General features: G+C 38.9%; 1 protein-coding gene across 2 annotated transcripts in view; it reads right to left on the reverse strand.

Moving 5' to 3' along the window:
• COL24A1 (collagen type XXIV alpha 1 chain) overlaps nucleotides 1-12,325 on the reverse strand; it is a 154,977-nt gene that overhangs the window by 60,116 nt on the left and 82,536 nt on the right. For both annotated transcript variants that reach the window (XM_074906511.1, XM_074906512.1), the window contains exon 24: nucleotides 12,025-12,069. In XM_074906511.1, the coding sequence (XP_074762612.1) occupies nucleotides 12,025-12,069 (45 nt within the window). The remainder of the gene's footprint in view (nucleotides 1-12,024; nucleotides 12,070-12,325) is intronic.

Genomic DNA, 12,325 nt, shown 5'->3' on the forward strand with positions numbered 1-12,325 from the left:
GAACCTAGTAGTAATTTATTCCATAGAAATAATTTCATAGTCAAAAGACAACATTGCAGTCTGAGATCTCTGCCTTGAAAAAAAAGAAAAATTTTTGTAGCTTTTACCTGCATAATTTCCATACAGTTTTGCCTCAAGTACTTTAACATCACAGGTACAAAGTAACTAAGGTTATATGATTGCTTCTTATTTTCTTAGAGTGCTAGCTACTCTGGAAATCTCATAGTTCAAATACATTGCAATGCGTCATTGATACAGCTGCCTTTGAGGCTGACAATACTGGCACAAACTACTTTCTGGAAGAGGCTAAAGAGATAAGCAGGCATGCCTATGGCTGCTGGACTGGTGTATTATGTGTGAGAACTTGAATATTATATGTCAGAACTGAGACATCTCTTGGCTTGGCAGCAGCCAAAGATTCATCCTGGTGATACTGGCACTAAGGAGATGCTCAGACGTCATTGGCAGGAATGAGGGACTTTCGTGGCGACCTTTGAGAACAAGAGCTACCAGTGCTACCAATCATGGCCAACAGTGGGCCTCAGTACCAGGCAGAAATCTGTGAGACAAAGAATTACCCTGTACTCTTGCTCATCAAGATAAGGGGTGCGTAGCTATGGTTTCAAAAGGCTAAAAACAAATCACTCTGATTCTCTTATTCCAGAAAGGACAGAAGACATAATCAGAGCCAAGATGTAACTGGGACCTATTCTCCTTCCACAGAGACACTCCTGATCTCCCAGCCAATGCCACACTGTTTACGGGACTGAACATTGTGATTAGAAAGATGGGCAGCTGTGCTTTGCACCAGCAGTGAAGCATTTACTATACAGCCCCGATCAGTCCCCTTTTCAATTCAAAAGTATTGTCTTTCTAACTCAGTTGCTCTGGTCTGAAAGAGAAGGAATGACTAGGAAGCAGTGACTGTGAATGTGCTGTTGTATTACCCAGCACATTAGGACTAGCCTACAACACCTACCAGAGTGAGAACAAAAGTTGGCTATTAAATAGAAAGTTTGCTAGACACTGGGTGTTCCTCAGAAGAAAGTAAAGAAAATTTACAGTAAAACCACTGAAAGAAGAAACAGATTTTTGTTGATACAAAAGATGGAAAAGAAACTCTGCATGAGGGGAAGTGGATATGTATGGAAAACAAAACAGTAGTCAAGATGACAAAAAGAACTTAAGCCACTGAAATGGTAAAGGCAATAGGGACTTCAAGAGGAATGAAGGGGAAAGAAGTTCATGACAGGTTAACTAAATGTTCTTCCACCCCTCCATTCAAAAGAGAGGGCAAAGCATCTGAGACTGAGATAAAGTGAGGGCAGGTACATGTAGAGGCAAGAAAGAATAAATCTTACTTTGGAATATAATTTTGGTCTTTAAAACAATTAGTACCATACAGTGAAGAGAAAGTGCCAACAGAGAGCAAAACATCTTGTTCCATCAAACCCTAAGGTGATGTTTTCTCTATGGGATTTCTCAAAGATCACATGGCTACTTAAATCCCAGATTTGGATTGGTTTACTATAAAGTCCAGCCACTAGGACTTCATTGAGGTTTCAACTCTCTCCTTCTACAGAAGAGGATGAATACTGTCCAAAGCAGGTTTGTTGACTCAGTGTCTTCCATCATCCCTTCAATCCTCTGGGGAGCAGTGGTGGATTCCAACAACTGAATGTATTAGGCAACATAAAAGTAAAGCAAAAAAACCTGAAATGTTTTTTTAAAAATCATTGACTTATTAAAAAAATAGTCATAAACTTCTATTCACAAGGATTTGTGTAAAACTCTCCAGTGACAATAACAGCATTTTTAGAAACCTTCATGACTGGAGCATTTCTGTGGAAAATTAATCAGAGACCAGATCTCACAACTAACATATGCCTGAGAAAGACAAAGCATCTTGGCAGGGCACATGCTCTGTGTTAGAAACTGGACTGTAGTTGAAAAATTGAAAACACATTGTACACTTAATGCAAACCCAAGTATGGGCTAATCCATTGAAAAGCGTGGTAGTGAGAAAGGAATATTCAGCTGGTTTCATACATTCCTGTGGAATCAGGTACCTCTCAGGTTGTATGCTAACACATTCTTTTGTGATAACTGAAAAATTTCCAATCTAATGTTATTTTATTTAGTTTAGCATTTTTTCAAACATTTTTATTCAACATTCTTCTTATGAGATGACATAAGTAAATTTAAAATATTATCTTTCCATATTAACATTTTGCTATGAACTTTTTCTTTATTTCCAATTAATTTTCATTAAAATTTGTCCTGAATCTGTGCTGAATCACTTCAGTCCAGATCCAGTATTCAGTAATATCATAAACTCTGCCTGTTCATTAAGGTTCCCACTTGAACATTTCTATAAGAGCTCAACTTCATACTTCATGAAGAACTTTATACATTTTGGCACAGTACTCAAAAAACCCCAAATGAGCCAATGTTTAGGTTTGATTTTAACGCATCAAAATCTCCTTGATGTTCCTTGAAGATTCAAGACAAATATCTATGTTAAAAGACAACCAAGAATGACTGATAGGAGGAGAAAGAAAAGTGGATGCTCTAGCAATCAGCTTCTACTATTTAATTCCCAGCACATAGATAGAAAAATACCTCCACAACTCGTAACATTATAAAAATGAATTTCTAAAAATTAAATATGAACCTAACCAGATATAATGGTACTAACAAATATTTTGAAAATCAATCCATCTGTGTGACTCTGGTATCATAGGCACTAATACTAGATCTGTTCATGCATGCTTCTAACAGATGTGACGCAGATCAGGCCTGGACAGAAATTAGGAAGAAAGCATTGTTCAGGGTTTACACTGGCTGCTATTTGGGCTTTGTAGCACCTGCAGTAGAACAAAAGGTAGCTGATCTGTGAGAAAGGAGGTGTCATGGACAGTTGATACCTGCTCTGGAATAAAACCCCCTGCTAGTCATAGATTTCTGGGTGAAATTGTACCAGATCAGTGCTTTCACATGACTCTATTTTTGATCTGATCAAAAATAGCATACTGTTGAACCACAGGCAGGCTTTTGAAACTAAAGACTTTCAATAGAGCCTTTATGTAGAACATTTGCTCACTACTGTACCAGTATCAGGTATGAACTAATTGGAGCAGCTGTTAATATCCTGCACTTAGAGGTAAGAGTAACCCAAAGTTTTAAAGAAAGCCCTGTCTCCAAACCACTGGGAAAGCTAAATAAAACTAACCAACAAAGAAAATAGAAAATAGTTCTGAAAATGTCACCTAATTACACTCTATTTTCAACAAGGTCTTCTGGGTCAACAGTCTGGTTTTTTAATGCTTTGCAAGACCTGGTTACAAACTGACTGCCTCATCAGAAAACAAAGTTCTATCATACAAACTGACTGCCTCATTAGAAAACAAACAAAGTTTTATCAGCCCCCCCCCCCCTTTTTTTTTTTTTTTTTAAATTACTGAAGTGTGTAAAAAGGATTTTCATCTTCAGGGAACAGAATGGAACAATTTTGGAGGTTATATTTTCTCAGAGAAAGGACAAACTAGTAATTTGGGTTCTCTGGCCAAATAAAGTAAACTGATGACAGTTTACTCACAATTTACTGACAGTTGAATTACTGAATCAGTTACTTCTGAATTCCTTTAGTGACTAATACTACATTTGCCCCCTGATGGCACTTCAGTTTGAATTACCAAAATGCAAGACTAGACTAGAAAACGGCTGCATGTTAAACCTTGGCATCTGAGGAGCTCTTGGCTGACAGCTGTGCAAACTGCTGTATGTATGCCACACAGCAATAATAGCTTTTGGTTGTGTGGTTCTTTTCTAGTATTCAATGTGGTTGTTCCACCTCTAAACTTTAGAAACTATTTCCTACCTCATAACCACAGTACTAAAAACGGAGTGGCAATCAGATCTGCAGCCACTTTACCCAGGATAATGTTGGGAAGCATGCTATTTGAAAAGCAAATGCTATTTTCTTCACTTTGACACTGAGATCTGGCCATCTGTTTCACTGGCATTTTCTGTCAGGTGAGAAAGCTACTTGGTAATCAACCAGAGATGATAATCTGAGTGAAAATCTATGCTTTGTTACTGCTAGTGAAAGAGGTGAATGAAAACAGAGATGCACCATATTTGCACCTTGCAGCTGATGTTTCACTCAGTTTTTTAAAGGACTCAAAACTTCAGCTCCCTGAATATTTGAAAGGCAAAATGTACTGGTACCATTGCTTAACCTACAGCAGTTTTAGGAAAGAAATAAATGGCTTAAATTTTGCTTCCAGTAACACCAGTGTAAAGTAGGGTAATTCTGTTAGTGTTATGCAGATAAACGCATTTAAAGGAAGATAGCTTATGAAGTGGCACAAGGATGTGCATACTGGCAAAACACTGGAAGCTAAACTGCAGAAGCCATGTGCAGACACTATTCCTCTAAATTTTAATTCCCAAACTGCTAGTACATGAAATACATCAGTTAAATTCAGACAGTAAAAGAGACAAACAGTAAAAAGACTAGATATGTGCCAATATCTAAACTATTGCTGAATAAATTTAATGCATGCTAGAACAACTTATCCTTGATTATTGCTAAAATAGCCTTAAATGTTTTTCTCATATTTTATCACTGCAAAATCACTTGGGCATGAATATAAGTACAGATATAAAGCTAAGGATTGGGTGGTGGGAAAATAACAACACAGCTGCAAAATAAGGACCACACAGGTATCACCTGACTCCCTGGAAAACCTAAATTCCTCTTGTGGTTGGGGGAATAGGGGAGGACTGTAGGCTTTTCTGATGTTCTACTAGATCTGCATTGGTTCCATTTATATGTGAATCTTTTAAATGACTGTGATAAAAAGGCAGCCTGAGGTCAGTACTATAGTGACAGTCAGGACACGGTTCACTTGCTGGGAAGGATACTGCATTTTACACAGTCTACTTGCCATAAGCAGCTTGGAGAGGACATGAAGTGAATTGAGTGACTAAACTCCACCCAAATCTGAAATACTTTCACTTTTCAAGTGAGAGTCAGAATAATGACATTTATAGAAATCCTTGGTTTTGACTGTCAAATTCACACTGTGCAAAGGAAAAAAAATTTCTTCTGAAGGTAGATATTACTCCAGAGATATTACTCCAGGCTGAACTGAATTGGGATAAAAGGTATTTACATTTATGCATCTAACTAGTGGCTTTTTTCCTTTGGGTAACAGATCTCACATGGAAAAGATTATACTCTTTGGCTGTTCTCAATGGTACAGGGAGTGTTGACTTATTTAAGGATAGACTGGAGCGATGGGCTAAGGCCAACTGCATGAGCTTCAATAAGGCCAAATGCCGGGGGCTGCCCTTGGGCCACAACAACCCCCAGCAGCGCTACAGGCTTGGGGAGGAGTGGCTGGAGAGCTGCCAGTCAGAGAGGGACCTGGGGGGGTTGATTGACAGCCCGATGAACAGGAGCCAGCAGTGTGCCCAGGGGGCCAAGAAGGCCAATGGCATCCTGGCTTGTATCAGGATTAATGTGGCCAGCAGGGACAGGGAAGTGATTTTTCCCCTGTCCTCGGCACTGGTGAGGCTGGACCTCGATTCCTGTGTTCAGTTTTGGGCCCCTCACTACAAAAAGGACATTGAATGACTCGAGCGTGTCCAGAGAAGGGCAACGGAGCTGGGGCAGGGTCTGGAGCACATGTCCTATGAGGAGAGGCTGAGGGAACTGGGATTATTTAGTCTGGAGAAGAGGAGGCTGAGGGGAGACCTTATCACCCTCTATAGCTCCCTGACAGGAAGCTGCAGAGAGCTGGGTTTGAGCCTCTTTAGCCTAGTAGAAAGCGACAGGACAAGAGGGAATGGCCTCAAGTTGTGCCAGGGAAAGTTCAGACTAGATATTAGGAAACATTTCTTTCCAGAACGGGTTGTTAGGCGTTGGAATGGGCTGCCCAGGGAGGTGGTGGAGTCCTCATCCCTGGGGGTGTTCAAGAGTAGTCGATTTAGAGCTTAAGGATGTGCTGTAGGTGGGAACTGTGCTAGGCGAACGGTTAGACTAGATGATCTCCAGGGTCCTTTCCAACCTAGATGATTCTGTGATTCTGTGAAGGGGTTAGTCCTAACTTTCAAAACCATAAAGTTTGTGGGGCTGTGGGTATTCTGTGGGGTAGCATGGCAGCTGAAACTAGCTGATGAGGAGCACTACTAACAAAAAGTCCTTAAAAAAAAAAAAAGCAGCAGCTTGAAAAAGCTAACCTCCAGATATTGTAACCTGTTTCCCCACTCTTCTTCAGAAAAAGACCTAGCAGTGATGATGTATCAGTTCACCTAGGCTTAAAACATAGCACAACATAAGCACAGAAGTATCATTAGTACCATTCACCATGAAGTCTTCACAGAACTTACATCAATCTGTATCCAATAGGTTTCTAAAAGCAGCTGAACTAGTTTCTTCTTCTGAGGCCCTTGGCAATGCCCCATGCATTCACCAGTCTTTGAAAAAAAAGGTTTTCCTCAATTGACTTTTCTTTTGGCCTATGGCTTACAATTCTTGTTTGCATATCCCCAAAGCCCAGACTTTTCATGATAGTTCAAAGAACTCCTTCTGTCGAGCATCCTGAAAACATCAGTTAAAGCTCATTTAATCTTTTCTTCAAGCAAATGGGGTTGCAGTTTCCATTCTCCATGAATTAAGCATCCCTGGTGGCTAATCCAGCTAATTTTTACCTCTGCAGGAGATGTGGTAATTGCTTTATGGGAATTTTTCTCAAAAGCAACTCAACTGCTAGGCACATGGCCTGACTGCAGCCTTGTCTTGCCTTCCCACAGACTCACAGGCTGACCATTTTCAGTCTGCTGTGGAGCTGCCATTGACAGCCTGAATATCACTTTTTTTTTTTTGTTTGCTGAACCACAACTTTCTATTCTTTTTAGCTTTTTTGGGGGGGTGGGGGAAGCACTTCTCATCTCAGCTTTGTTTCTTTCTGCTCTTTCAAAAACTGTTTGCAACTGGGCAAATTTGCTGACATGTAACTTTTCCAGGTCTTTGAAGATTATTTTTCAAGGATTTGTGTTCATGAACTCTGCTTATTTAGTTTGTCCTTTTGACACCAGTTGTACATGCTGCAGCTGACAGTTCCACCCTTGGACCCTGTCTCAATATGTGAATGTCAGTGATTTCTAATTCAGAAGCATATGGGGCAAGGGCTGAATTTCTGCAATGGAACTGGCAAGGAGAAATTGGAATTAACTTGCACTTAGTTATTCAGTGTGGCACAGTCTGAGTAAACACTAGCATTACCAAACAATGACACAATCCTGACAAGCAGCTGTTTTAAGTTCAGATGTGTTCAATTTTCTGCCATAAAAGTTGAACAATGAATCATTTTCTTAAGTTATACATGACACTTTAACACAGACAGGTCATTTGTATGAGATACCTGAAGCTGGTTTCCAATATTCGCTATCAATCACTGGATAGCATCTGATCTCATTGTACAAAATCCAGTTGCATATGTCAGCAAAGTGAGATTTTCCTCCCCAGAATGTAAGGGCAATTTTCTCAGTAACTGAAGCAGTTGTTTCCTTTGGCATAACATCCAAGAGATTTTGTCTCATTAGCAGTGTCAATTTGCTCTATCTGCTGTCCCTTACTTCTCACTATCTTAACCAGTCCCTCTTCAACTGGATCTGATGGTCCTTCAGTTAACTGAGTATCTTGCAGCAAAGGACAGCTGCCAGGTCCTACCACAGTTTTGGGCTCTGCTTAGCCAAGCAACACCACCTGAACCTGCCTGCCTTCCCCTTTAAAGAGGGCATATGTCATAGCCAGAGAAACCGTTTTTGTTGTAGGACTCTCTTAAGGACTAGTGTCTGAAGTTTGATCTTAGACAAATTCCTCAACTAGTATTAAAATGTGTGTCATTTCAAGCTTATAAGCACAGTGAACATTTTACAAATTTAGTCTACTCAGTTTCCACACACTGACAAGCATCCAGAAATACTTTGGCAGAAATGTGCTCTGAAGAGTCAGCAGCTTCATGTCACAATATGGCCTCTAGCCTATTGACAGCGCTGTATTTCAGCTATCTTACTAGATTGAATAACCAAGAATTCTGGTCCAATCTCCTGCTGTTGAAACTTCCCTGCTTGTGCACAGTTGCCATCTGTATTTTTCTATGCAGATATGAAGCAGTACTTGACCTGGAAAAGTTGCTACAGAAAAGCCATAAATATTTTGGCATCGCAGACAGCAGTGAAAGATGTTATCAGTCAAAGACAGAGATGGATGATACCAGGAAAAGTAAGAAAATTGAAAGAAAAAATAAAAATATTGGTACAACAACCTTTTGGTATCAATGTTTCAATAGCAGACATGCACATGTGCTTTATGTGATAATTTGCTATGAATTCAACATTTACGGGATTTATTATTGCAAAATCGCTTCCTTTGGCAGCTTCAGGAAATGTACTAGTTTTCTTTTGGAGAACTGGAATACTGTGATGGATTCCCCATTGCTAAAAAAACAGTATCATATATTTCAACTGTGGACTTAGAAGTATGCATCATAACCTGTAATATAAAAACTCAGTCAATAAAGATCATGAATAAACAACAAACAACAGTTAAGCCAAAAAGGGGGAGATACAGGGGGTAGTGCAGAAGGAACAAACCATACACACAGAATTTTATTAGACACTGGACTTCCTATCAACTTTTTAGTATTGTTTTTCCCCTTTACCTTTATTATTAAATAAATTGTACAGTAATTACACATTATTTAGTGCTGTTTGTACAAATCCTATTTGCATTTGGTGTTACCAAGCATCCGGTAACACAAACTTCACAAGGCATCAATAAGGACAGATGCCTTACCTTCTTTTGGGCTCCATCTCAAAATCTGTCACAGCAGCTAGTAGCATTTGTACTTATCTCTTGTACTTGGTCTTTTGTTTTTCAAACTTGTGTGTGTGTGTGTGTCTGTGTGTAGCATGCTTGATTCCAGAGATGTCCTGGAGTCATCATGTATGTCACCAGAGCTAATATTGAATAGCAGGGTGTGGATTTATCTCTGTATTAAGAAATTTGTATTCTCTCTGCATACCAAGGGGAAGAAAAATTACTGGTTACGAACAGAAGCTGGAAGTAAAAACCGTGTCCAAAGTGTACAGAAGTGAATATTTTACATCAGGACTCACATCTGGAAAACCATTTTCTACATATGAGAAAAAACATCCTCTTCCCACTAGTACTTTTCAATTTACTTAGGAAAAGCTTAAAGCTTAACTGTTACAGATTCCAGTTGTGAATAAAGCGAAGGGAAGGGATTTTGAAAAGTCTTCCTGTGAGGTCTGCTGAGCGTGCTTGAAAGGCTGTCTCCTGCTCTTGGTGCTTTACCATTGGCCTTAACCACAAGATAATATATATTATCTCCCTAAAGATCACATAGTGGGTGTTAGTCCTCTGCTGCCAGATAATATAAAGGTAATATAATAGGATCAAGGGCCTATGAAGCTCATTTGATTAAAATGCATGTACATAAAGCAGAAGACATTCTACAATCCACAAATAAAGAGTATTTATCAATAGCTTATAAACCACTTCAGTTCTTGGGTATCTCATGTCATCCTGTATCATATGCAAATTCTTGAAACAGCAAGTGTGGGAAGTGGTAATTAGTGATGGGCCGTAATTATCTTTCTTTATAACACTGTGACAGGGCTGCAACACCCCCTCTTTTGGCACAAATAATATTTTTGTTATTTTATTCTTGCAGCTTATGCCTGACTACAGTTAGGTAGTAAGTATGACTTATTAATCATTACTGTAACATGTAATCATTGATTATATATTAGAGATAGTGAATATTGCATTTATATTAGAATGGAGCTCATTCAGCTGTGAATGATATTATGTTCATACAAAATACCTGAGTTGTGGAAAATGTGTACACTGAATTCAAGCTTACTGAGGAGCAAAACAAATCCCGGGACAAATACAGAAACTTAATGTTACGTCATTAGCTTCTGTACTGGTTTATGTACTATTATAAATGTAGTGATTTAAGATTGATCTTAGCTTTATCTAAGATTGATCTTAGCTTTATCTTTTGTTGATGATTTTGGTGCATGTGGCACTGTACAACAGAGTAAATGCTATCCATTTTCCCTAACATGTTACAGGCTGAAAATCAGAATGAATATGTCATAAAAGGTTAATTTTGCTCTTTTTTTTTTTTTTTTTTTTGGGGGGGGGGGGGGGGGAAGGTGTTACATTGACAGAGAAATGCTGCTTGTATGGACAGATTATATTACTGTGTCCCAGTACAGCCATTTATGCATCTCTCCATAAAAGCAACGTAGTGTTATAATGTCCCATCTGCTCTCCTCTACTATGACATCGTCATTCTCCAGCACTCATCCAGGTTTGCCCAATCATTCAGCAATATAAAAAAACCCAGATTTTCCAAATGGTGTCATAAGAAAACTATTGCTTTACAGGTCTGATTATAACCTAACAAAATGAATTTTGCTATGTATAAACTGCTGAACAAAGCTACAGATTGAGCTGCTGCTAAGTATACTCACTATGTTTAGAGATGTGCTGGCTGACTTTTAAGAGGACCTGATGGCGTTATATGGCATTATTGGTTCCTGTCTAAGCAAATACTTTTAACTGACAGAGTCCAGCTCCTCAGTCCCCTTCCCTGGAGCAGAGTCTTCAAAGTGCACAGAGAAGCTTGACTCGACTTATAAGCAGTTTGGAAAATTTCAGCAGTAACCAACCATTTGATGAGCTGTCTCAGGTATGTCCGCTTCGTATTCTGCAGACTAGGGAGAGCTCACTCTGCTGTCTAAGTTGGACGGAGTTTATGTGACAGTAGAGCACCGAGCCCAAACCACTGTATGGTATCTCTCCTCGGCATACATTAATTCAAGAAAGAAAACCAATTTCATCATGTTCTACACAACATCTGGGTAACTCAAGCACGGGTCAACAAGCTCACACCTGCTCATAATTGCCAGACAAACGTTAAAAATACAGAAGGGCAGGGGATGATATTAAGCAGAGAGAATTGCAAGGCAGTATGTTTAAGTGATAAATATCAACTAAAAAAGCATCTAAAATGGAAGAACTGGGAAAGATAATGACTTCAAAAAAGAAGGATTGGAGGCTGTGGATCACTAATAGAATAACAACATGTTATTGCAAAAATGGGCACATGTATTCAAGAATATGGATTGTAAGAAGCAATTTTTCTTTTCAGCAGTCTGAGTTTGGACAGTAAGCTGAAGTCACAGATGTTTAGATGAATTGGAAAAAGTCTACAGGAGAGTAGAAATGTGACAAATCATCTAGAATACATGAAAGGCTAAGTGAATTGGGACTGTTTTGTCTCAGAAGAAAGAATGAAGGAGGCACACAATAACAACCATCATTTGTAAAATGCTGTTTCCGGCAGAAGGGAGTCAAGTTACACAACTGGAAGAACTTTTTAACAATAAAGACAGAGAGGTCCTGGGCTACCTGCAGGTCCTGGAGCCTTCGTTCTTGGAGCTTTTTAATAACTGGTTAGCCAAATATTTGCCAGGAGTGATATAAATATAATTGATCTTGCCTAGGCAATAGAGGATGGACTACATGTCACCTCAAGCTCACCTTGAGCTCTGTGATTTTATGGAGGGTAGACAAGAACAAGTCTTCAAAATACATCTCAGGCTACATGGGGCCTCTCAAATGATTTAACTGGAAAAGGATCACTCGTTCACTTACTTGAACGTGCTTTGGAAGATCCCTACAACTACCTGTAATGTTCACTCAACCTACTAGGAAAAAAGCAGAATAACTCTGGAAAATACTTAAAATGAGGAATTTCTTTAAATAGTCTGAAAGACCACAGAGATATAGCCAACATACTACAGCTTCAAAGAAAGGCAAACTTCATCAGAAAGTTACTGCAACAAATTACTCATTCACTCTCAAATAAACATAAAATTAAAAATAAAACCAGAAAGAGGATTCAAGCTTACTGCTTCACCAGTTTTTCCAAGGTTTCCTTGGTCTCCTTGCTCTCCCTGTTAAATGTAGAAAACAGATGATGTAGTTCATTAGAGAGGTAATTTTTTTCATATGTGTATACTGAAGTCCTCTATTTTCTTAGGAGCCGCTTTGTTTTCTAAATTCATCTGCCAATTAAAACCTTAAAAGCTAAATTTAAGCAACCAGCAAAAATTTAATTTTGTCAGTGGCTAATTTGGATTTTGTAAAAAGATGTCCTAACGTATTTAGGACTTGCCCACAAAAATTAAAACTATGTATTAGGGGCTCACT

This window comes from Athene noctua, chromosome 5 (genome assembly GCF_965140245.1).
Source record: "Athene noctua chromosome 5, bAthNoc1.hap1.1, whole genome shotgun sequence".
NCBI lineage: Eukaryota > Metazoa > Chordata > Aves > Strigiformes > Strigidae > Athene > Athene noctua.